General features: G+C 52.5%; 1 protein-coding gene across 21 annotated transcripts in view; it reads left to right on the top strand.

Annotated features, from left to right (window-relative positions):
- ZNF185 (zinc finger protein 185 with LIM domain) overlaps nucleotides 1–25,588 on the top strand; it is a 101,056-nt gene that overhangs the window by 23,729 nt on the left and 51,739 nt on the right. For 4 of the 21 annotated variants that reach the window (XM_081793698.1, XM_081793702.1, XM_081793701.1 and 1 more), the window contains exons 1-8: nucleotides 6,469–6,877; nucleotides 20,557–20,635; nucleotides 20,799–20,922; nucleotides 21,351–21,416; nucleotides 23,601–23,639; nucleotides 23,746–23,823; nucleotides 24,326–24,415; nucleotides 25,209–25,295. In XM_081793698.1, the coding sequence (XP_081649824.1) occupies nucleotides 20,602–20,635; nucleotides 20,799–20,922; nucleotides 21,351–21,416; nucleotides 23,601–23,639; nucleotides 23,746–23,823; nucleotides 24,326–24,415; nucleotides 25,209–25,295 (518 nt within the window). In that variant the 5' untranslated portion in view covers nucleotides 6,469–6,877; nucleotides 20,557–20,601. Of the gene's footprint in view, nucleotides 1–6,461; nucleotides 6,878–20,556; nucleotides 20,636–20,798; nucleotides 20,923–21,350; nucleotides 21,417–23,600; nucleotides 23,640–23,745; nucleotides 23,824–24,325; nucleotides 24,416–25,208; nucleotides 25,296–25,588 lie in introns of those variants that run through there. The other 17 variants (XM_081793706.1, XM_081793711.1, XM_081793707.1 and 14 more) reach the window with 12 other exon arrangements.

Here is a 25,588-nt window from a genome sequence, read left to right as displayed (position 1 = left end):
TAACTTTCAACACCTCCAGATAAGTAGAGTGTCATAGAGACCAAGAGAAGCATGTTTTTCTATAATTAAGGAGTGATCAACTATGGTTAAGAGGTTAATAAGTAAGGGCAGAGATGTGACCACTGGGCTTGGCAACATGGAGATCATTTGTAACCTTGACAACACTTTAGTGAGTGTTAGGGTTGAAATCCTAACGGAAATGGGTTTATGAAGAATGGGGGAAGAAGTAGAGATAGTGAGTCTAGATACCTCTTTCATAGAGTTTTGCTCAGTAGAGCAGCAGAGAAATGGGACACTAACTGGAGGTGGGAGTGGGTTAAGTGAAATTCTTCTTTTATTTTGTTAATGTTGATGGGAATGCTCCAAATGATGCAAAATAGAAAGGGATAATTACTAAGAAGGGAGTTCTTGTGAATGTGAGAAGGGGTAGGATCCAGAAATTTATATTGATACTATTTTGCATAGTTCTGTGACCTGTGCCAGTACTATCACTGCCTTGGGGCAGGCATGAAGAAAGCAGATGTTTGGATTTGTCCAGATTTGATGCCATGTCAGGTGGAGGTGACAGACAGTGCAATAAAGGAGATTCAGATGTTGACAAGAGAGTTGTTGAAGTGATGGGCCATTGTCTCTAAGCTGTATAGGGCGAGAAGTGAACAGAGAAAAGGGTTAATGGATGGGAGGAAAGTAGAGGAGCAAATGCATGGGAAGTCCCCATGACCTGGAAAAATAGTTGTTGCTATCTTTCATAGAAGGTCAATGAACAAGCCTGCTAGAAAAAGAGGAGGTAGGGGTCAGAACGTGGAAGGGCTGCAGTGAGATTCCAGAGGTGACAGGATGCAGACTGCCTGTTGGAAGAGGAGGTTGCAGTGGAATTGACAGGATCTTCAGAGATGTCAGGGTCAAAGACCTGGGAGGCCTGAAGGTGGTGGCAAATAGTCTACAGGCATGGATGCTGAAGTCACACACTTATTATTCCACCTCCCAGTCACTTTCTCACATCCATATGATCTGGGTGGAAAAGCAGGATGAGCCAGATACAAAGACTTGCCTGAATGTTGGATGGTGTATTAAGCAGTTGGCCTGAGCTGCTGAAGAGGAAAGGTTTTCAACCAAGGGCAAACTAGTCTATCCAGAGATAGATGGGGTATGGTAGAAGGAAGAGGCTTACAGAGTGGAGCTGCAGGAGGACTTGTCAGTTAAGGAGGAAATGGAGAGATTCCCTCTAAGGAGAATTGGAGCAGATAGAGTGACACTAATAGAACTTTCTGCCATGATGGAAACATTATCTATACAGGATCTGCTACCCACATGGGGCTATTGAGCACTTGAAATCTGGCTATTGTGACTGAGGAACTGAATTTTCAATTTTATCTAACTGCAATTAATTAAATTTAAATAGCCACATGCAGCCAGTGGCAACTGTACTGGCTAGTAGAGCTCTACAGAAATGTGCTGGTTAGGGAGCTGCAGTCCTCAACATCACAGCTGGGCAGCCTGGGGAGGAAGGGAAGGGTGCAGGACACATTGCCAGTGAGCCTAAAAGCAATTGGTCAAGGTACAGGTATAGGTTACTGGGGCCAAGTGGAATGGACAGGGAACAGGTGTGCCCCACATCCTGGCTTTTCTGATCCCTTGTGATGAGAGCTAGACCCTTCCCTCCATGCTCACAAGATGTGAGTTTCTGCCAAAGGGGACTTTGGCCAACAGCTCCTTGGTCCCGCTCAGATGGATGAAGAGGCAGCCTCTGAACTGTTCCCTCCAATCTCTCAAAGGCTGTTTCCCTTGAGGAGCTTAAGGCAGCTAAGCACCCAGGAAAGTTTCCAGAGACTAATAGAGAAGCATACATCCTACAAGAAGTGAGTCACAGTAACCTGGTTCTCCAGTGTAAAAGAGTCTCGGGGATCCACTGCATTTCCCCTTCCCAGGTGGGCATTTCCCAAGTGCAAGGGCAATGCTTAGCTAAAAAGAACAAATCAGAAACTCTTGGAGCTGGACAGACCCTCAGGTTGCTATAGCCTCATCTCTACTGGCCAGTGGTTTAGCCAGGCCAGGCTTAGCAGGGTCCTTGAGTGAGAGGTCCCACCCTTGCCAGACAGATCTAACTATTACGAAGTCAGTTTTCTCTTGCAGCCTGTATTCCCCTGCCAGGTCTTCCACCTCAGGGTGCTAGTCAGGTCAGAGGCAGTTACACACACCCCAACACTCTGGCCTTCCTGTTTTTTGAGCAGGTGGTAGCTTCCACACCTTGTCAGTTCTGGGCCAGTCCTCACAGTGCACAGTGGGAATCAATCTTTCAAGAGGGTTCTGGGAGTCTGAGCTACTTCTGTCACCACCCCACCCCCCCACCCCTCCCTCACCCCCCCCACCCCCCACCACACAGGGCATCCAGGGAGCAGGGCTTGGGAGTAACTTGGGGGAGGGACTCCCAGCACGGCCAGACAGTTTCCAGATTCCCCCGTCACTGAGACCCTCAGCGCGGCCCTTTGCCCAGAGTGGCTGAGCTCAGGGATGAGGGGGCGCTGGGCAGGGAGCCCACTGTCTCCTCCTCATGACTTCCCTTCCTCCTCATCCCAGGAGCCTCCTTGCCGGCCAACTGTACTAAAACTCCGGAAAACCATGGCGGGGAGGTTTTCCAATTAGAACATTCTTTTTCCGATCTGTGGATGATTCTTAAAGCAGCAAAAATCCATTCTTCAGGGCATGCGGGGATTTATCTGCCAGCAAGGCCTTGGCTCAGCTTGTGCACTCGTGCTCTGGAGGCCTGGCCTGGGGCTGCTTCAGAGCCAGAGACAAGAGACAGTCTGCATTTTGGGGCATCAGGTCACACAGGCCAGAACCAATGGCAGAGTGTTTCGTGAAGTTATTCAAAATGGTAGATTCAAAAAGCAGTGGAGAGTCCAGGCTGCAGGGATGGGAGATGTCAACATGACCTGGGGAGGCCCGCCTGCATGACCTGACCTCCCTGATCCCAGGGAGGCCACTGTCCACAGAGCAAGAAATCCCAAGGCATGGATTCCGCCCCTTGGAGCTGCACTGGTCTGCCATTCCCATCAGACTGGGAACTGCTCCAAGCCAGGACTGGGTCTGACTGGTCTCTAAGTGGGTGGAGGGTGTGGCAGTGTGGTGGAGAACAGGAGGCCCAAAGGGGGCACTTGGTGAGTGAGAGTATATATTTGTGCCAGGTAAATGGACCAGTCCCTTAGCTTGGAGTACAGGCTCAGGGCAGGGTGGGGGCCCCCCAAAGGCAAGACTGGGCAGGTAGGGTCTCATCCCATGTGCTGACAGATTGGACCAGCTCCCAGCAACCTGGAGAGCTGGTTACAGTCTCAGAGGTCTTGCCCTGCAAGTTCAGAGCTCCATAGGGGCCACTGGGGGTGCAACCATGCCTGGGGACCCCTGCCCTGAGTGGACCCACCCTGCTTGGAGTCAGCAGAGTCACCCAGCAAGTGAAAACTGGTTGAAGAGCTTGGGAGGATAAGGCAGCAGGGTGAGCCCTGGAAGGAGGGAGGGAAGAAGTGGATTAGGGTGCAGACAGGAGCCCAGCCCTCCAGACATGTGAACCTGAGCACCCTAGCTGGGCAGGGGCTCCATCCAGAGTAACTGGAGACCTGGTTTTTGTCCTAGCTCTCTCTCAGACTGGTTGTATGGCCTCAGCTAGATGCCATACCTGTCTGGGCCCATTTCCCCATTTGTACAATGGCAGAGTTTGGGTCAGTGCTTTGTCTCCAGTGGTCTTCAATATGAGGACACTCTTGTCTGGGTTGGCTTTGAGGCCTGACAGCTTTCAGAACCCCACCCATTATCTCCCTCCCTAACCTGGGAACTCTTCAGAGCACTGCTGGCCAGTTCTTTCCAAACAGCCACTTATCCCCCTACTCATCTGCTTACTTCAACCTGGTCTCCCAGAGAATCTGTCTTCTTGCCTACTCATGAGCTGTGGACCCCCTTCCCCTTCGGGGTGAGGTTGTCACCTGCCCACTACTGCCTCTACCTTCCAGGCCTTTTGTCTACCCAAACAGCCCAGCCTGGCCCCACCATGAAGCTCACCTTAGTTAGAGACTTGAGCAGAGAATAGAGAGGGACAGGGCCAAGCTCAGGCCAGGCAGGGGTAGAGCCAAGTCTGGGGGCAGCCAACAGTCACTAAAATCTTGTCCCCCAAGTTCTAGGCCAAGGCAAAGTTTGTGAATGAGCCAATGTTGTGGTTTAGAGTGGGCAGAAGGTCACCACCAAGGGGACATCTTGTGCAGGGGTCAGTGGTATGAAAGCACTTGGTGTGTCTGGGCCCAGGTGCCTGAGAACAAGGAGTCAAAGAAGAGGCTGATGAAGTTGGCAGGGACCTTGAAGTCTGGCTGAGGTGGCTGGGGGTGGCCCTGGTAGGAGTGGGGGTTTCTGTTGGGACAGTGAACAGGTGGGCAAGGCAGGGCAGGGTAGGGCAAAGCAGTTACCATTCGAGTCAAACCCGTTTTAGGTGAGATCAGCTGCAGGGCCTGGCAGCCTGGGAGGGAGGGAGGAGTTGAAGAAAGTCTGGTCTCTTAGGCTGACACTGTCATGGCATATCTGGCCTGGGCAAGGGCTGAATCACCTGGGACATGGGAAGAGCTTGAGGCCCCAGGGAAGCCCAACCCAGGGCAGCCTTCACTGACTGGTCATTGGTGGCTTTGGACCCCAGTCTTGTGCTCTGTATCTGACCCACCCACACTTAAGGCTCTGGAGCAAGCTTTCCCCTTCCCACTGGAGGCTTTGGGAGGCAAGCACCACCTTCTTCCTCACCCTTATATCTAACCCATCACTGTGCCCTCTACATCTTAAGTTTCTTGAAAGGAAAAGGGATGTGATACACCCTAGGTCATATAGTGAGTATATTTAGGAGCTAGGAGGCCAAGCCAAATCCATGGCCACCAGCAACCCAAGCAGAGGATGGGAAGGCATTAGATAATGACCACCAGAGTGGAAGCAGAAAAATGCTGGTTGGCAAGAGACAGATGAACTGAAGTGACTTTATATACAATCCCCCCATCCCCACTCCCTACACACATAGTCACATAGACACAGGGTCACTTCCTCCCTACTTGACAAAGCCCAGGAAGAGAATAATGAGAATTATTCCTAGAGTCTCAATCACCCCTCAATTCCCTCTTTCTGCAAATCCCCTCCAACCCCTTGTGCTTGTCTTTGTGTCCCAGCGATGACTCAGATGTGGCCCTGCCCTCTTGGAGCTCACCATGTAGAACAATAGAGGTGATGGCCACTATGCTAGAACTATGTCATCAGAGGGAACTGGGGGAGCACACAGAAGGAGGCAATCTACTTGCCTGGGTGGCACATGCAGTCAGAGAAGGATCTACAGCCACTTGAGTGAAGGTTTGGAGAACTACTAAGACAAGGGGACAAAGGACATTGTAGGGAGTCTGAGTGCCAGGAGCAAATGCCCCAGGAGATAGGACTTGTGATATTCAGAAGGCAGAAACAGGGGAGTGTGGCTGGATGTGCAGAGAGAGGTTGGTGCCACAAATCCTTGGAGCCCCTTAAAGTTTGGCTTTTATCCTGAGAGCAATGGGAAGCCATCAAAGAGTTGCACGCATGTAAACTATTAAACTGACTTGTGTGTGGAGACAGGATGGGAAGGAAGGCAAAATCAGAGGCAGGGAAACCAGCAAGGAGGCTGGTCCTATAGCCCAGGCCTGCACTAGGGTGGTGGCAGTGGGCATGGACAGAAGTCTATGGATTGGAAGGCCATTTGGGACATAGACTTGACAGAGCTCGATGAAGGAGGAACTGTTGGTCCATCCTTTTGATCCTGTCATCTGATAGGCCAACTTTTAGCCAACCCTATGCCGGCTGTTCGACGGCAGTTAAGTTCCTCACATAAGAGGCATTCCCTGGACCCACAGGCAGGGTTGGGGGCTTCTTTTGAAGCTCCCTCCTTCCTAGTCCCCAACCCGGTGCCTTGCACATAGCAAGTACTCAGTAAGCATGATTCAATGACACAAGTACTCAAAAAGCACAAATGAATGACACTTATCAAACTGCACTGGTCCTAGGGGTCTGGATGTGTCACCTGTGAGGTGGCCCGGCTTGCTGACAAGGTGCTCCCAGCATGGCCTTCCAGGGTGAGAATTTCTCTAGTGTCGCTGGTGAGCCAGGCTCCCTCACTTTCTTCTTCTTCCCAGCCTCTGGGACTTCCTGTATGATCTCAGCCTCTGGCCCCCTGCCCCCCCTCCCCGCCCCTGTCTGGAATCTTCATCTGTAAAATGGATCTAGGAACAGTAGTTCTCAACAGAATTAACCCAAAGCATCTGTGGAAGTCATTGGCCTTGAACCGGGGCCAGATTGCGTCGGGTGTGGGCAGGGGCGCAAGTAGGCAGCCGGGGCGTTCATGTGGCGGAGACCTCCCGGTCCGGAGGCGGGAGCCCAAAGGAATTTGCCTGGAAGTTTTCCACCGTGGCAGAGCCTTCTGGAGCTTGCTCTGTGCTCGCCACGGGGTGCCCCGGCCTTGATTTCTCCAGCAGCCCCGAGGGGCGGGGCTGGGAAGGAGCGGGAGGGCCGAGGACACTGGCGGGAGAATGTGCGGAATGTGCCAGGCGCATCTACCTACCCCAAGAGAGGGCAGAGGAAGGGGGCCGGCCGAGGGGAGGGGCGAGGGGCGAGGCACTGGGCACCGGTGAAAACCTGTTTGTTCTCCTGCGGGTGGAGCCCAGTCCGCGCCTCCTCGCTGCCCTGCACGCTCTTCGCTGCACCCGGCTCCCGCTGTCCCACAACCGCCGCCCCGGGCCCGGCCTAGCCTGGCCCGGTTGGGCGCTGTCCACCCGAAGGAGCCCGCGCCCCGTGCCCGCCCGATCCTCTGCCCATCCCGCGAGCCGGGCACCTGTGCCAGGTAGGGCTGTCGAGTCGCCGTTGGCGCGGCCCGGTGGAGAGGCAACGGGGTGGGGGTGGGGGACGCCCCGCCCATACCCAGTCAGGTGGCGGGGACAGCTCAGGGCCTCAGTTCCCCCTTCCATGATCCTCACCCGCTCCAAGCATTCCTCCTGGGCTTCCACCAAGGAGGCAGTGAACTTGGTTTTCTGGTTTTCCCTGTAAGCAAAGAGAGTAAGCTAGAGAGGCAGAGAAGGCTGGCCTGGTCCCTCTATTCTCACCCTTTCTGGAAAAAGGATTTGATTGTTAGTGAATGGCCTGGGGCCAAGGTGCTGTAAGAGTTGACTGCAAGCAAAGGAATCAGGGCATCTCAGATCAGCTAGTTCACCCTGTGTCCATTTTGTAGATAAGAACACTGAGACCCAGAGGCTGGCTCACCCTGGAGCCCAGAGCAGGGGGCTTGAGGATTGCTTGTGATGAGCATGTGCTGGGCACAGGGCAGTCTCCTGCAGGGCTACCAGAAAGGTAGCTGCCCAGACAGAAGGCGCCGAATCAAGTGTCACTGAGTGTTATCAACAGGATCTGCAGCAAACGGGCTCTGTGGCTGAATTGTTTGGATGGGGGTAGGGGAGCCAAGAGCCTTGTCCTCTTTGGAAAGGCTGAGTGATACCTGGCCTCAGGAAGACTGAATAGCTCAGCATCTCTGTCTGCTCTGCTACTTCCCAGCTTGGGTGCATTTGGGCAGCTCCATCAGTCCAAGGGGTAACACACCAGGCCTCCTCCTACCCAAAGCTGTTGGGGGTTCAGATGAGGTCAGTGTGAGCGGGCCTGGGCTCTGGAACATCTGAGATGTGGTAGGAATTGTGTTCTCACTGAGCTGTTTGCACTTAGATTTGACATTGTAGATGGCAAAGCATCTCAGGATCACACTCTGTGAACCCTGAGAGAGACATGCCCTCACACCCCATCCAGCAGTAGAGCCAGTCTTGCTTTGGTCTCATGGCCCTTTAGATTTCTGGTCATGGTACCTGGCTGGGGACTGGAAGCAGGGTCCCATGAGCTGATTGGTAAGCCTAGGCAGTGGGGAAAGGCTCTGCATTCCTGCTTCTTCCTCACCAGCTCACATAATACTGGGCAAGTCTTCGAGAAAGGGGAAGCAGGAGATGTACCTACCTTTCCAGGGTCTCCACTGCCTCATCTGAAAAATCAGGGGCAGCCCAGAGGCCAGCTCAAAGGCCCTGGTTGCCACTTAGAAGCAACTAGCTAGGACATAGATGTACAGACCAGGGGCCAGCTTTCTGGCTGGTCTTGGTGCCTGTGCTATTTGTTTCATTACCCCTGGGCCATAGGATGGGAAGGAGAAGACCCACCTCACTTGCCCTACCCACTTCCATCAATTATCAGCCCCAGCCCTTGTGCCTTCCGGGCCTGGACTTCAGATGTCCTGGCCTGCCTGCAGTCCCTATACTCAGCCATTGTAAGCTGATGGAAGGTACACAGAGCAGCACACAGCAGGTGCTTCACATCTGTTCATTTCCACTCTTTGGACATCACAAGTCAGTGACAGAGGTGCCTCATTTCCATACTGGGTGCTGCAGCTTTGAGTAGCATAAATTCAAGGGGCCATGGGAGCCTGGAGCAGGGGAGCAGCCCTCACTGGGAGTATCAGGGAAGGCTTCCTGGAAGAGGAGGGCTTGGAAGTAAGGGAAGGAGCTTGGCAGCTGCCAGGGCAAGGCCTATATATCCACTGGGGCTGCATGAGTCTAGCCTCCCCCATGTTCCTGAAAGACCAAAGCCAGTTCTTCCTAAGCCCCTATATGTTCTACCCAGAGCTGGACAGTGGGGGCCTGGAGGGAAATCACAGGCAGGCTTTGCCCCAAGGAGTGACAGGCTAGCTGGGGAGATGGACAGCCACTCAGTAGGGAGCAGTGACCAGCATCGAATCTGTCCACCTCACTTCCTTCTCAACTAGAGTCCAGATTTCAGCCACTGAAGACAGTGACCCCAGGGGTGGCTAGTGTTTCACCTCAGCTTCCCTCAGCATGCCTGGTGCTCTTTGTGTTTCTGCCTAGTGCACATGTAGCCTCCTGAGATCTAGCAGGGCAGATAGGCATCAGCAGCTAGTCCCTGAACTGTCCTCAGTTACATGGCAAGAAAAATCCCAAATCTGACTCAATGTACTCTGGAAGCTGGAAGCCTGCCTTCTTCCTTTCCCACTCAGCCTCCACGGGTGACTGATCCCTTTGGCCTGGATCTTGCTTCAAGCCACAGCCCATAAGGTGCCAGCTCATGCATAACACCAGCTTTCTTTCTGCTTGCTGGGTCCTGAGGCTGCCCCACTGCCAGGCCCTCCTGGCATGGGACAGAATCATGGCTGGAGAAGAGGAGAGCCATTTTCCATGGCTTCAGAGCTGTGAGCAGCAACCCACATGGTGCCCCAGGCCTTTGGCTCCTGTGATTAGGATCCATCAGGGACTCTGTATTCATTTCCACTGTGTCTGCAGAGAGCTGGCTGATGCCAGGACAGGGGCAGTGCACCTAGTGGACCCACATGCCTGAGAGTGATGTTCAGGAGAGGTTGGCATCATTGCTCCTGAGGGTCAGCAAGCTGGCAGGAGACCAATGAAGTGGAGCAGAGAGATGAACAGTAGTAGAGTGTGTGATGTACCAGGGAGGTGTCTTTACAGCCTAGTGGTAAGAGAGCAGCTCAGAGGTCAGATTGGGTTCAAACCCCAACTCAGTCACCATCTAGTTGTGCAAACCCGAGCAGACCACACAACCTCCAGAGGCCTCGGTTTTGTCACCTGTACAGAAGGGAGGCTGAAGCCAGGAACACCTGCTGCACAGTGTCCTCCTCCAGTGGCTGTGATGGCCAGGGCTGAGGGTGGGCCCAGCTTGGGAGGAATGTGGGTTCCACATCTAAAGAAAAATGATTTAAAAATCACTACCAGTCTGTACCAGTGAGGCATATGGTGTCTACCCACAGTTAAATATTTGCCACAGAACATTTAATTCTTAAATTCACTTCTGGATGCCTACTAAAATCTGATTTGCTTCCTTTTTTTTTTAATAATGTCTACTGTTTTCATTTTTAACTGTTTATCTTGGATTTATTTAAAACACACAGCAAAGTTGTGAGAATGATACAAAGAACTCCCTCAAAGTCTCATCTGGATTCCATGCTGTTAACTTTTCTGATAATTTTCGTTAGGAAGGGAGAAGTTGACATGGGAGGACTTGTGTGACAGTAATGTTCGTTGAGGAGTGGCCATGGAGGGGTCAGGGAGTGGACAGGGCTCGCATCAGTTCTTTTTTCCAAAAGGGAAACTGAGGCACAGAGAGGTACCCGCTCAAGACTCACTTGAGGATTAAGAATGGAGCCAGGTTACTTTGTCTCACAGATAATGTACGTGTTTGGTGAGTGTTTTCTGATTACTTGCCTGTGTTGGGCACTGGGGCACAGCAGTGAATGAGAACTGAGAAGGGTAGGAGAAGGAAAGCAGGACGGACAGGTATGGGTGGAGAAGGGGCTGAAAAATGAAAGGTCAAGAGGCCCTATGGATGTCATTGTCAAACTCTAATGTGGGGAGTCAGGAACTTACAGCTTAAGCACATGTCCCAGGGGTTTTGTATTCTAGAGGGAACTAGAGGCCACTTTCAGAACCACTGTCTAGGTTTTTCCTGTGGGGAGTGTGCTCATTTCCAACTGCAAGAGGAAACCAAGAACTGGAGCCACTGGTGGTAGCGGTGGAGGTAGCTGTGGAGCTATGTGGCCATGCCCTGGGTCAGGGAGGAGACCTGGCCTCTGGGACCAGTGGTGGGCAGGCCTCATGCTGCTGCAGGCTGTTGCTGGTGGTCCTGACCTTTACGCTGTAGTCTGGTTCCTGTGATAATTGACTCAGCACACCATTTTCTGATGACTAGGTCAGTTTTCCAGAGAGCTTGATGTGGCAAGGGTTCCAATCATAAGAATGAGTGAAAATGCTTACATCAGGCAGTGCCTGGTTTAGACTAAAAACAAAACAAAACAAAACAAAACAAAACAAAACAAAAACCCAGGATTTGTCTCACCACTTCTGCCCGGTGAGCTCCCACTTATTCTTTCATTCTTTTGGGACGGCCTGAGCCAAGGGCACTTCCTTGGGAAATGCAGCACTCTGGCAGTGCCCTAGAAGGGCTGCTATAGGCTCCTGTCTGTCTGTCTGTCTGCCCAGTACCCAGCCTGGCTGTCAGGTCTCCATAAATGCTTGTTGAATAAATGAAAGTGTGGCCTTAGGCAAATTCTTTCTCCTCTCTGAGTCTCCATATTCTTATAAAAAAAAAATGGGGACAGTGATAATAGGTAAGGGTGGAGCTCAGGACACTCTGGGTCCTGGGTGGACAAGAAGGGGAGAAAGTAGCTGGGAGGAGGCCTGTCCAAACTCAGCTGGGGTGGGAGGTATTGTTGGGTGGGGAGAGGGGGCTCATTCCTCTTTTCCTCTTGAGCTTTACTCACAATCACCTGTAACTAGGACAAAAGGAATTCTTTGGCCAGTGTTAGTCAGGGGCAAGTGGGGGAGCGGGGACTTGTGTGTCACCAGGCCTGCTTTGGCAAAGGCTGAATAGGTGGCAACATTGAGGGTACAGGGGTATTCTTGAGGAGGGAGTTGGTTAAGGTGGGGGGTGGGATCTATGACCCCTGAATCCCTTTCAACCCCTTTGGCTGTCTGTGTGCTGATGGGGATAGCATCTCTGCCCTACTGGGATGAGTTTAAGACCACCTTGGTTTTTAGGTCCAGGGGGTGAGGAACCAAGCCAGCCCAGGCCTTGAAGGAGAGCTCCCAGGGTTCCTCTGGGCCTCTTCTCATGCTACAGCATGAGAGGTGGAGGCCCTGGAAACAGTGGGAATAATTCATATAGATGGCTCTGGCAAGGGGCTCTGTTTGGGGTAAGGGTTCATGGGCCCTGCTATCCCCATCGTTTTAACCCTGCCCAGACCCTCAGCCTCCACAAAATATCTCAGAGGGCCCTGCCAAGAAGCCCTTGCTGGTCCCTGAGGCCAAGCTACCTCTGAAATGGACCAGTCACCCCAAGCAGTCACTTGTATCCAGCCTGTGGAAAACTAGAAAGTGGGCACAGGACAGCCAGAAGGAATCCTGGCTCCTCAAGAGTGACAGGCAGCCATGGCTCCCTTTACCCCCTTGGGGCTTGAACTCTCCACTGCCTCTGGAGAGAGTTGGCCTGTGTCAGACCCTCAGATAGCTGCCTTCCCGGGCCCTCCAGCACTGACGCCAAGAAGTCTAGATTCTGGGATGTTGGGGGTGGGCTGGGGGAAGGTGAAATTCCAGACTTTCATGTAGAACTCATTTACCTGTAAAGCACATTTACAAATACTACCCCCCCGCTCCCAGGCATTCTTTTTCCATATTACATTTTTCCCTCTGTAATCCAAATCTCCTCCAGCTCTTTTTTCCACGTGGTGCACCTCCTTCCTTCTGCCTCATTAGCCTCCACATGGGAGTCCCTAGGACTGGAGCATCACATGCAGGTCAAGGTGCTCTGCTCCACTGGGGCTCCTGGGAGCTGTGTGCTGAGTAGCAGACTGGGGGTCTCTCACATGACCCAGCTGCTCTGCCATTGCTCTGGCAGGCCTCTGAAGGGCCCCTTCCAGGAGGAAAGCAACCTGTCTGCTGATCGTCCTCTTGCCAGATGCTGAGACTGGGAATCAGGATGTCCTCAGTCATGAGACCTGGCCACAGGAGACTGCTTCATAACACATTTGATCATTCTAGCACTTGGCTGCCTGAGTATTGGCCTGGGTCCAAACCTAGACATTAGGCCAAATGCCTTCAGAAAAGACTGGGTGAGGGCACCCAAGCTGGGGGTGGAGGTCGCACTCCCTGACTTTTGGCATCCCCAGCTCTTTCACACTCCATGCTATATCCTGCCTGTGGCCTCACTCCATTCATCTCTTTGTCCAGGCCTTTCTCAGCCTGGCATGTGGAGTGCATGCCAGCTCATTCTTGCACTTCCTGCTGCAGCCTCCTGGGAGAGCCTGTCCCATGGCCTGCCCAGTGTCTTAGGCCTTTGCCCTCCAGGGGATGTTGCAGAGGGAGGACAGGACACGGAGGGAAGCTCGCTGACAACAGCACTGCATAGGGTCCCATGGACTTGCTGATGAGCAGACGGGCTGCACTGAGACGCATGCCTTCCTCCCATGACTAGGGACTTCATCTTCACCCAGAGAGAGTAAGTGACATGTCCAGTGACTTGTTTTGACAGAAGTAGGACTTGGACCCCTTGTCTAGTGCTCTTTCATTTGTACCCGAGTTTGAACAGACATCACAGATGTGTGGCTTCTTGGCCTTGGCCAAGTCTTCCACATCTCTAGCAGCATGAGTGTGCCTCTCCCATGAAATGACAGATAATGAGCCCAGCTGGCTTGGCTCTACAGCTATCTGAACAAGCATGGTCTCCTACCCCCTTCTTGCTTCTGTTTCTGGTGCTTAGAGGGAAAAAGTAGGAGGCAGAGTCCTCTAGCAGGCAGGCTTGACTACCTTGGTGTTACCCTTCCCCTGGTAACCCAGACCACCCCAATCCTAGTATAGTTCATTACCCTGAAGGGGCTTAATAGGGGACTCTCACGGGTATTTATGCACAAGGGAGGACTCTAATCTTGAAGCTCAAAGGCACTTACTTGGAACACACCCAAAGAGGACCTAGATGTGCATTCCAGAAGGTGGATCTAAGGCACAGGGTCTTTTCTTTGAGACTTTCCCTCCATCCTGGGACCACTGATGGCTCTGTGTTCAAAGGGAGTGTTTACAGTGAGAATGAACAGGAGCCTCATCCTCATGGTCAGAATCCCCCATTACCAGTTGGGCCAGAAGGGAGGTATGGAGGGATTCTGGCCAGTAGAGCTAGAGCCTTGTTGTTGTAGAGCCCAACTTAGGCTGTTATAGTAAGGCAAGAAGGAACAGGTATGACAGCTGGAGTCATCCATGCAGGCTGTGTCTTTCCACTGTTTAGTCATTGATACCCTCACCCAATGATGGGGAGCCAAGGTCCCATGCAAAAAAGGAGTGTCCTTCCTGTCAGTCCAGCTGTCTTCTCTGAGACCGCCTGACAGTGCCCAGTGGAAGGATCAGAAGTGGCTGGATTTACTCATCTTAGAAACAAGTTGTTGAGAGACAAGGGACTTTTCATTACTTCACCTCTTCCCTCATGACCCAGATAAGAGCACTTATGTTTTTGCTGAAGTGATTCTGGGGCTCTGCCTCTCTTAGGGCTCCCTGCTTTGGAGTCCCATGAAAATGCTCACAGACAGGGGCGCCTGGGTGGCTCAGTCAGTTAAGTGGCTGACTTCAGCTTAGATCATGATTTCATGGTTCATGAGTTCGAGCCCCACATCGGGCTCTGTGCTGACAGCTCAGAACCTGGAGCCTGCTTCAGATTCTGTGTCTCCCTCTCTCTCTCTGTCCCTCCCCACTCATACTCTGTCTCTCTCTCAAAAATAAACATTTTTTTAAAAATGCTCACAGACAAACCTTTGCTCAAACGTGGCCTGAAGTTGGCCCAGCAACTGGCCCATGCACCGGGAAGCCCAAGGCCTTGTAGCCTTCATGAATATGTCACTTACCACATCCATATTTTGTCACTGGGCTTGGCCACATGGGCCATTCTTGGGGTTGTGTCTTCTTGTCCTGTCCCACTGGCTTCCTCAGCCAACTCCTGACTCACACCTAAGGGGTCAACCCAGAGTTGAGCTACAGGCTCAGGTTCCAAAAGACACAACTGCATGTGATCCCTGCTGGCCGGGGATGGGGTCCACAGAAAGTTGGTACACATAGGGAAACACAGCCAGGCTCCCTCTCAGCCTTCTGGGTACAGATTGTCAAAACTCACCTCTGGGTAAGAAGTCCCACCTCTTGCTCTTCTGTCTGTGGTGTGCCCACTCATGATTGCTCACTGTGGCCGGCACCCAGCACACACACATTCAGACAAGTCCCAACACCTGTGTCCTTTGGCTGCAGCTCCTTGATGTGCAAAGCTAAAGGTGTTTTGTTCCTCTTCCCTCCCAGTTTGCCTTGGAGATCCCTGCCTGGTATTCAGCATTCCCCCATTCCCCAGCTACCCACTAGCTCAACTTGTCTCTTTTCACACAAGCCCTTGGTACAAAGATCCCAGGCCAGGGTCACTGGGGCTGGGGTGGGCCCATGGGATAGATGTCCAGGCTGTTTGTGTTCATAGGCCTAGCCACTTCACCTGCTTGTTGGTGTTCACCCAGTTGTCTGTAAGAAGCCAGCTTGTCCCAACTGTGATGGGGGAGGTGAGGAAAGGCATTTCAGTCCTGGGGCAGGCTAGCATGAGGGCTGCAGCAGCACCAGACTGAGGACTCCAGGATGGGTGACACTCAGGGGCCGGAGACAGCCACAAGGGCAGATGCCTGTCTAGGTCCAGCCTGCTGTGGTGTCTGCCTGAGGTGGACTCTGCCCCTACTCCTTCTTCCTCTCCTATGGTTTCCTTTTCCTTCCAGGTTATTGGGAAATGCAGACATTTTTAGTGCAGTGTGACCGAGAATGGGATTAGCCAAGGGGCTGTGGGACTTGATGGCTCCTCTGGGACATGCTTCTTGGGCTGAGGCTCTAGGCCATTTGGCAAAGAGGTAGCTGCAAGGGCAAAGAAACAGAAGCCTGCTTGAGAAAAAGAGTGTGCACAACATGGAGAGTCAACCTGGGTGGCAATTCTAGAAAATTTTCTCTGAATTAATCTTCTCATCTTGGAGGCAGAGCACGTCCTTGTGGGGCAGAGGCTCTTCTCCTGCTGCTTCTCTCTCCATCTCTGTCTCCTCATGCATCAACCAAGCATTTGCGTCACTGTCTTCCAACTCCCTGGCTCCCTCCCTCCCCCTCCCTCCTGCTAATCTGCCTGCATCAGCTCCTGCTTGCATCAGCTCCAACTCCACTCCCTGACCACACCAGGCTTGCTGTGGCCTGGGGAAAACAGGCTCCTTGCATTCCCTCATTGGCTCTTTCCTTTTCTCTATCCAATCAGGGCCAGAGGCCCCTTCCCTGGGAGGTTGCTGGAAAGACTTGAGAGGCTTCAGCAGTTGGGAGGAAGGTGCATTCAGAGACCATCTGCATCAGGAGTGCCTGTCCCCATCTCCCCCCAGTCATCCTTGCTAAGGATGCTCCCCCCTGCCTACCCCAAGAAGCATCTGCAGGCTAATGGAAGAAGGAGGAATAAGGGTATGAAGGGCAAGGAGGGTGGGCTGGGCACCCATTTAGTGTCTGAGGTGGCCTGGCTTGCTCAGGAGGACTTAGACTTGGTCCTGAGCTGCCATGGGACAGGCTGGTGTAGTCTGGGTATATACCCTTCTTTGGACTTGGCACAAGGAGTTGCCCTATGAAGGATAGCTAGGGTGGAAAGTGGCTGATAAGCCACCTGTTCCTTCGTGGTCTAGGCCAGGCCCCTAAGCAGGGCAATATGACCATTCCTAAGGTACCAAAAGACTTCCTATCAAGGCAGAAACAGGAGCTGTACTACTGAAAGTGTACACAGAGAGGCTATCCTAACTAGAAATGCACTCACACGGGCCATTTGGAAGATGAAGACACCCACCAACATCATGACACCTAAACTATGGGATGGAAAAGAACTGGTACCAAATTCTAGTCAGTGACACATGCTGTGGCTTGGGAATATCCTGTCAGGAGGAGACCCAGTGAGCAAGTCCATGGGTTTGGTGGCTTGGCGCCACTTTACAGATGAGATTGAGGTCCAGGCAGTGGGACAGTGTCACAGCCATGTGAAGCCACTTAGGGATGAGGAGCAAAGATGTCAGCTGTCAATCCAGGTGGCCCTTCCTGATGTGCCAGGGAAGCCTAGGAGGCTGTGCAAGAAACCCAAGTGCCCCAAGGAAGAGTAAGACTAGAAGTAGGGTGGGAGATACCCCCCCAAAATGCATACCTGTTCTCCCTCCCACCCAAGCTGTGTGCAGAGAAGACCCAGGATCCTTGAGGAGGCTGTGTGTGTGCCCACAGGCAGCAAGGCTCTGCTCAGAGCAGCCCAGAGGGACCCTAGAGGCACAGGGCACCTTCCCCAGGATGTCTACCCCAGAGGAAGGAGAGAATTCCCCATGCATCCATCGGCTCTCCTCACTTCCCAGTCCTTCCTTGGCACTTTTCACCTTGCGTCAACTTTGGAGATCCATCATTACCTATCCAAGCAGCCCCAGCTCCCATTTTATTTGGTTAAATGACTGCTTGTTTAGTCTTTATCACACAGGCAATGCACATTCATGATAGGAAAAATAGAATACACAGAGGAACATAATATTTTGGTATATATCCATTCAGGTGTTTCTTTCCCTGTTCATTGTAATGTACATATATTTTTAAGTAAATAGCATCATCCTACACATCTTTTTGTTTAAAAGCTTTCTTTCACTTAATGATATATGGAAACCATACACATGAAACTTGTTAAATTACATCATATATCCATATCATTTGTAATAAGTGCATAGTATTTGCTTGAATCATGTATCATACTATGTTTAAATATCACTGTTGGGAATTTACATGATTGCCTAATTTTCACCATTATACTCAACACTGGGACACCACCCCTCTTGTATACTTTGTTCTGCTTACTCATTTGTCTCCATAGGAGAGATTTCTGTGAGGGGAGCTTCTGGACCAATGGTCTTACCCTCTCAAGGCTTTCAAAACATATAGAGATTTGTCTTCTGAAAAGATGAGTCCATTGGTCTGCCCACCAACAGTATGTGAGTGCTGCCTGGGAAACATACTCCTGAGTGGTCTGCATCCCATTCTTCAGAGCTGTTCCTGTCTCTAGTGAGGGTTTTCCCAGGTGTCCATTGATTGAGGATGAAGGGGATTGTGGGTCTGAGAAGAGACTTGGGTCCAAGGAGAGGTGGCAATGTATGGTTAGTCAAAAGCATGGCTCCTGCCAGCCTTCAGTGCAGATAATCAGTGCAGGATATGTATTGGGTATGTGAGGGGATGCCTCGGTTTTGTTCTTGCTGAGGCTGGTAGAGGGAGCAGGTCTTGTCTGGGAAGACTTTGATCAACAGTACCAAGGCATGAAGGTCAGACAAGGGGAGAGTCCTCAGTAGGAGCAGGAGCAGGCAAGACAAGTGGACCCCTGAGGTAGAGGCAGGGCTTAGCTCAGCAGGAGGAGTTGAATGGCATCCCAGGTGGGAGGAACCAGCATAAACAAAGGCATGAGAATTACTGTGGTAGGGCCACCTTCTAAGGATGTTGAGGTACATGGTCTTCTTGGAGCACAGTGTCAACATTGAGGATCATTTGTGAGAAAAGTAACTGGGTCCGGACACTGGAGAGTTTGCCCCCAGGCTTAGAGACAATGGACAGCCAGCAGAAGCTGAGTGAAAAGTGAGGGCTGATGTGGTCCAAGCTGCGGGAATGAGGCACAGATGAAAGCAGGTGCAGGGAGAGGAGGGACCAGTGAAGTGGACGGAAAAGCCAACTCTGCGGCTGGGACATTGATTCAGACCTCATGTGTCCATCTGTCTGGCTGGGGCGCATCACTTTAAAGGCTCCTTGCTCCAAAGAGCTGCCTTCTTCAAGCCCATGGGAAGACTCTACTTCTTGACTTTTTCAGATTTACTGTCCCATCAAAAGGGGACATTTGACTTCTGAGATGTAGCATCAGCCCTGCTCTTTGCCTGGTGAGGTAGGGCATAAGCCTTGAGTCTTCTGACTGGGGTCTTAGTTGTGTGGATGGGACCTAAGGCAACTCCACCCTCCCTTGCTGTGGGTTCTTACATGTATCCCTGCCCCTTTGGCCAGGGAGTTCCCAGTGGTCCCTCTGCCTCTGTCATTCTGCATGTGTGTGAGTGTATCCTGATTTTGGAGGTGGCTTATTTGGTTCTGATTTGGCAGGAAACTTCTAGGCAATGTGGTCAACAGGTTTGTCAAGAGGAAACTGATGAATTCCTGAAGGAACTTAAACACTCAGCAGTAGGAGGCCCTGAGCTGAGGCCCAGAGGTAAGGTACTGGCCCAAGGTCTCACAGTCAGCAGCACCAGGAGACTGAGGGGCCAAGATCCTAGGTAGCAAGTGTGTCTGTGTGTCCTGCCCAGTGGGGCTACTCCATGGGCTGCTGGGATGGGACAGTTGGATGTATGTGGTCTAAAGATTGCTTATGAATGAGTTCTGCTCAATATAACTCTGATGTGGCAGCCTTGGTGGAGGGGCTGAACAGTGGGGCTGCCATTTGCTGTGATGAGGTGCCATTCCTGGCACGCATCAGGCTTGGGCCTCCTGGGCTGCTCATTCAGTGCAATTTATGGGAAAGCCAGCTCTTGCTGACATGGCAAATTTGGTTTGATCTTGGCCCTTGCCTTAGCCATTTTAGTGTGCCCTTGACCTCTAAAGAAACATGTCCAGGCCTTGCCAGCTGGCAGCAGTGGGGGCCAGCAGGTAACAGGCTCCTAAGGGAGAGGCTGCTCTGCCTCAGGACTATGCCAGCAGGGCCAGGGCCCCTCCTTCCCATCATGTCCACTTGCCGGAACCTCTAGTCCTTCTATTGAGGCCCACAGGGCTAGTTGTGGCAGGCCAGAGCTGGGATTAGACCCACGATATGGGCCTTCCATCTGCCTTTAGCACTGGGCCGTTCCCAGCCTGGACAGTTGGCTTCCTCACCCCAGCCCCTTCTGAGACAAACATCTTCACAGTGCTGTGAGGCTCCGGAGGTCACTGTGGTCCACCTTTCACTGGCTACAGGAGGGAAACACATAGCTAAAGGGCAGAGAAAAGACAAGGAAGGAGAGCAGGGCAAGAATAGAGAGAGGAAGAGAAAGCAGAGCACAACAGCAATTCCTTACCAGATCCCAACCCTCACTTGGTCCCTGAGCACTACTAGAAGTTGGCAGGGGGGCCCTGGGCTTTCCCCACTGGAGATGAAGCAAACCCGTGAGCATCACAGGGCTGCACACTCTCAGGCTTGGTGGTTTTGATTGAGGACAGCTGACAGTCCCCTGTCCCAGTGAAGACAGGTTGAGACTCAATTGCTCCTTGGCTCCTGTCCAACTGCCCTGTGATCTTTGCTGTGCCCAGGTGGTGCCAGGCATTTTCAAGAACATTGGTGCATTCTGCCTTCATGGCAGTCCTGAAGGGTAGAGTTTTTAAAATCCCATGTTACAAATGAGGACAGTGAGGCAGACTGGACACATTAGCTGACCTGCCAAAGGTCTGTCAGACAGCTACTAAAGAGTGAGAAAGATAATCCAACCCCAAAGGAACTGGTCTCCCAGCCCCCACCCTTCCTTTAGTCCCTCTTTCTGAGCCCACTAGTGCCAGCCCTCAGGAAGCCTACCCTGTGGAGGTTCCACTGCTTCCCCTCTCTCCCCTACACTCATCTGGGCCTGGAATCTGGCCATCAGAACTCTCTGGGCGGGGGGGGGGGGTTGTGGTTTGCCCTTATAAGCTATCTGTTGAATAGACAGCTCCATAGCAGTCCACGCCCCATTTGAGCAGCTCTGGGCAGACAGGTGGTTTTACTATCAGACAATGACAGGTCCAGTGTGTGCTCACTCCCTGGCCTCTGCCCACCACCCAAACTCCAACAACTCTTGCTTCCTGATACCCAAAGGGCAGTCAGGGACCATATGATGACCTGCAAGCCATTATAAATGCATGAAGTGACAAGCCATGTGCTTGCTTTTGTCCTCAGGAGCCCTGTTGAATCAACTGAGAAGGGATCTGCAGAGCAAGCGCCATGAGTATCTCAGCTCTTGGAGGCAGCACCAAAGGTGAGGACTGCACTCCCTCTTCTCCCAGTCTTGGTGTGTGGCCTGCCCTGCAAGGGCCACAAGCACGGCAGCAGAGAGCAGCATATTGGGAGGACTGGCAGGGAGGCGTCAGTGTCCTGGGGCTGGGTTCCCCTTCTGAGGCTGCCTGGCCTTGCCCCTCCAGGGAAACCACTACTACCAGGTGAGGAGGAACGCAATAATGTCCTCAAGCAGATGAAGGTTCGGACCACGCTGAAGGGGGACAAGAGCTGGATCACCAAGCAGGATGAATCAGAGGGCCACACCCTGTAAGTCCAGGAGGCTAGGAGGCCAGCAACAATGAGGTGGGGTAGGGTTGTAATCCACAAAGGCCTGGGGTCGATGCCTGGGGATGCTGAGGGACTTCCACCACTCAGACTTCAGTGGGGGCATGTGGCCACAGGCAAGCTGGGGAGGGCAGAGCACAGGAAAGCAATCCAGTTGAGGGCAAGTCTCAACCAAAGTTACAGGGTGGGAAAGCCCTTGATGCCGAGTGGGCATGTACATACTTGCCTGTGGAATGTGGAGAAAGGCCAGGGAAGGAAAAGGTGAGACGACAATGGTGAGCCAAGTTCTTGTGGTGCATGCACTGCACCCCACCTCACCTGCTTTGGGGCTCAGCAGACAGCCTCTAGGATGGAGGCTGCAAGGGGACTGATGGCAGAGAGCCACTCTTTCAGGATCCCTTTTTCTCCAGAGAGCTGCCTTCTGGTCGGAGTCGAGCTACATCCTTTTCATCAGCTGGGGAAGTCCCGAAGACCAGGTAAGAGGTGATGCCTGATGGCCAGTGGGTGGGCCTCATGCCGCAGTCTTCAGGGGATAAGGAGGAGCCCAAACTCAAAATAGATGTTAGGGTCTGCAGTGAATCATTTCAAATCCACAGGAGAGACAGGCTTTTCTGCTCTGCTTCCTCTTGGGAAAGGGAGTGCAGGTGTCACTGTGTTCAGATCCCTGGCCTTGCTGTGTGACCTTGAGGCTGGCTGCCTAATGGGCCTCCATGGTTCCAGCTGCCTAGTGGACATTGAGAAGTCTCTGTAAAGGGTGAGACAACATATCTGAGGTGATTTACACACTGTTGAGAGTCACACATGACTCTCTTGTAGGTAGCCCTGATTGCTGAGTGCACTGCGGAACCAAAGAACTGCCCACAATTTGATTTTACAGCCTTTGCATAGCTCTCTGGGGTGTACAGGTGAATTTTAGGAAGGAATCAGGGTGTCAAGGAGATGGACACATTTGTTCCAATGGTCTCCCGAATTCAGGATGACATATTTTGACATGTGGCCAAAGGGAACAGCCCATCCCCTCTGCATTTTGAAGACTTTTGCCTATCGGTGTCTAGGGGTACTCCAAAGCACTGCCAAGTCAGTGAGTGGTGGGAATGCAAACCTCAGGCTATTTAGTCTTGCTACAGTTCACTGGCAGTTGGTAGTGAAGGCACTGCCAGGATCTTTCTCAGGTGGTGATAGAGGCAGTGGCAGCAGCTTGAAGGGAGGGATCCAAGTTCGCTGCTAAGTCTCTGGGGCTGCCTCTAACAACTATGGACTTGCCCATCACCACCCCTCCCTGACTCGGCATCCACTACCAGCCAGGTCCTGTGCTCTCTCCTTGGGGAACTAACATCTTAGCAGGGAACACAGGCATGAACCAAACAGAGAGGTGAACATAAAAGAGAGAATTATGGATTGTGATTATTGCAGTTGGCAAAGTTGGTGAAGACCTGAGGACGGTTTAAAGACAGTCTACTCACCAGGGGGCTAGTTTACTTTGGGTGGTACGGTTCTCACCCTGGGCTTCTGTTTGGGGCTATGTTTAGAAAGCACATCCCAGGGCACTGTGACTCAGGGCCTAGAGCAGGGATACCTGGAAGTGTACATAAACTTTGGCTCTCCTTTTCTCTTGGGGAAAGAAGTGGATCCAAGGGACAGCCAGTGATCATGGCCTAGCCTCCCCAAGCCAAAAATGTTTGTGTGGCTAGATGGGGGGAAGTGGCCTTTCTTTCTCAGGCCCCACCCCAAGTGTGCTTGCAAATTTGCCACCTGCAGGCTGCTGTCTCTATTAAGGACAGGGTCTGCCATGATGGAGAACACTGTGGCTCTGTGCTGCCCTTCCCACCTGCTTGTGTGGGGTTCCCTTAGACCCACTTCCCCTGTTCTCCAGCCCTTAAGCTACTGTCTTCCTAGAAAGAAAGGCCATCTGCTGAATCCTTGTCTCCTTCCCCTGCACCCCAAACTCACAGCTCTTTGCTGCCTACCACTACTGGCCCTCTGAACCCGCTCAGTTGCTCCCAAGCAGGAGACACCCAGCATGTGCAGTCTGTTTTCCAGCCATGCCCTCCAGTCCCAAACTTTCATCAAGTCTGTGATGTGGGCATCTCAGGAGCTGGAGGAGAGAGGCCCCAAAGGAGCATGAAAGGTGGGGAAGCTGCCTTTGGTTCTACCCCTTGGTCCCTCATGAGCCTTCCCAAAGGAGTCTGTGTGGTTAGGTCCGGGACCCTGGGCTCTCCCTGCCATGCCTCAACCCCAGGCCTCTGACCATGCAGCCTCCAGTTGTGAGAGTAGAGAGTGGGAGCGCTGTCATCAATCCCAGAAGACTTCTTGTTCAGGGGAGTGCTGGGGCCTGGAAGGTGAGAGAAAAACTTGAGTTTGGAGGAGACCCCTCTGCGGCAAATGTTTAGCCATGGAACACATCTTCCTGGGCACTTACTGTGATCCAGGGCCATCCTGGGCTGGTCCCGGTACTTTTCCTGGGGAGCATGAGAGAGCAGAATAGGAAGCCTGGCTTTGGGTGAAGGGGTAGCTGGCTCTCTTGAGAAATGGCCAGCCACTCTTGTTCCCCTCATTCTGACCACACTGGGGCACCCACCAGCCAATCCACTTTGCTGGCATTGGGTGCAAGGGAAATAGGGCGTCTTTGCTTCACCTCATACCTTCTTTTCCCTCGGCAGGCCTCCAAGCACAAGGGCTCCCACTGGCTATATCATCCGGTAGGTAACCATAGGACCCTGCCTGCCTCCACATGCCTGCACACCACTGCTCCCTGGATTCTCACAGGGGAGCTCACAGGGCTACTTCTTCTGGGCTTTCTTATAGGGGAGTGTTCACCAAGCCCATAGACAGCTCGTGTCAGCCACAGCGGCAGTTCCCCAAGGCCAATGGAGATCCAAAAAGGTGTGTGTCCTTGGGGTGAGGGCCTAGGCCAAGCACCAGGCATGAGGGCCTAGGTCAGGCTTATGGCAGAGAGATTACTCTATCTGTCACGAGTGGGGAGGGGTGGTGGATGGTAGCTCTCCTGTGTAGGGCAGGGCCCTGGAGAGTAGTGCTGGGACACAAAGCCCTAGGTGGATGTATGACCCAGATTGGGCAGTCCTGTTTCCCAGCAGCTGTGTGCTTTACTTTACCTTCTTCCCAGAAGGCTGAAGTGGCATGTCATCAAAGCGCCTTGGTGTCAGGTTGAACCTGGGCTCCATCATAAAGGCAGGGTCAAGGGGCCTGGGTCAACCTATGGCAGGAGGGCTGCCCTGCTCAGGGTGGCACAGATGGTATGGGTGTGTGGCAGGGCTGAAAGAAAAGAAGAAAGGCCACCAGCCACATTCCTGCTGGGGCATGTAGACAAATTTAGAAGCAAGAGGGGGCTTGGGAGTGGGCACATGGAAACTCCTTTCCTCTCCAGTGCTGCTGGTCTGCTGAGAGCAGCTCCCAGTGGGCTTCCCCGGCCCTCCTCCTCCGGCTATAAGATGACCACTGAGGATTACAAGAAGCTGTAAGTATGCAATGGCAGACCCAGTTCAGTTCCCTCCTTCAAGGACAAGCCCAAACAGCAGGCCTGACATTCCTACCAGTTGCCACTATGACCTGGAGCACATTGCTCTTCTGATCTGTGGCAAAGCAGGGGCTCTAAGAAGCTTATAGAAGGGGCCGGTGAGTCTGGAGGAAGGGTCATGGGTCATATCTCTGGGGCTGCTGTTGGCTGACTCTGTTTCCTGGACATGCCTCTGCCCCCCTCTGGGGTGTAGGCCTGGCCGCTCTGGGGCCTGATGATCCTGAGCATGATGATAGCCCTGGCAGCCAAGTAATTGGCATTTTGTGCTGAAATCTGAACCGCTTCTTGGATATAAATCTTTGGGGCTCCCCTTCTGGCCCCTATCAAATAAGCCCCCCACTATATGGCCAAGGAGGGGGTTTCTGGACAGAAGTGTGGGTTGAATCTGCAGTTCCCAAGGGCCCCACATCTTTATATTGCTTTATATCCCTTGTCACAACCATCCAGTGACATGTACCAGGTAGGAAATCTTTCTGGAGAAGGGGAGAGGCTTGAACTGGGTCTTGGAGGACAGTTAGGGTTGGAATAAGGAGAGAGGAGAGGGCTGGCTCTTGAGGAGGAAGAAGTGACATGAGCAAAGACTCAGAGGCAGCAATGCCAACATGTGCTATTATTGTTGTAAGTCAGGAAGCCAAACTGCTGAGGGTGGCAGCCTGTGACAGGGAACAGGGGCAGAGATAGGGGAGGAGGGGCCACAACCAACAGCATCCTCACACCATCTCCCCTCCCCCAGGGCACCCTACAATGTCAGACGCAGCTCAGCATCAGGGGATGCTGAAGAGGAGGAGGTTCCCTTCTCATCTGATGAGCAGAAACGGAGGTAATGGTGCCCGCTGAGCATCCCACAGTCAGGGCAGGGGCCCAAGTTTCTGTGGACCAGTAATATAGGAATGGTGCCAGTTGCAGTGACAAAATGCACAACATGTACAATATCAGTGCTGGCTTGTTTGCTGGAGGAGTGGCTTCCAGCAACAGGTGTCATTCATTGAATCCCAGAACCACCCACTCAGTGTTGGGCCAGCTCAGGGGACCCTTTATGAAACTTTCATGGAGCAGAACCTAGGTAATGAGGGCTGGGGAAAGCCTCCCCTGGGTGGACAGAGTGTACAGAGG

Source organism: Panthera onca, chromosome X (assembly GCF_046562875.1).
Source record: "Panthera onca isolate mPanOnc1 chromosome X, mPanOnc1 haplotype 2, whole genome shotgun sequence".
Taxonomy (NCBI): Eukaryota; Metazoa; Chordata; class Mammalia; order Carnivora; family Felidae; genus Panthera; species Panthera onca.
This window is presented reverse-complemented; position numbering and strand designations above follow the sequence as displayed.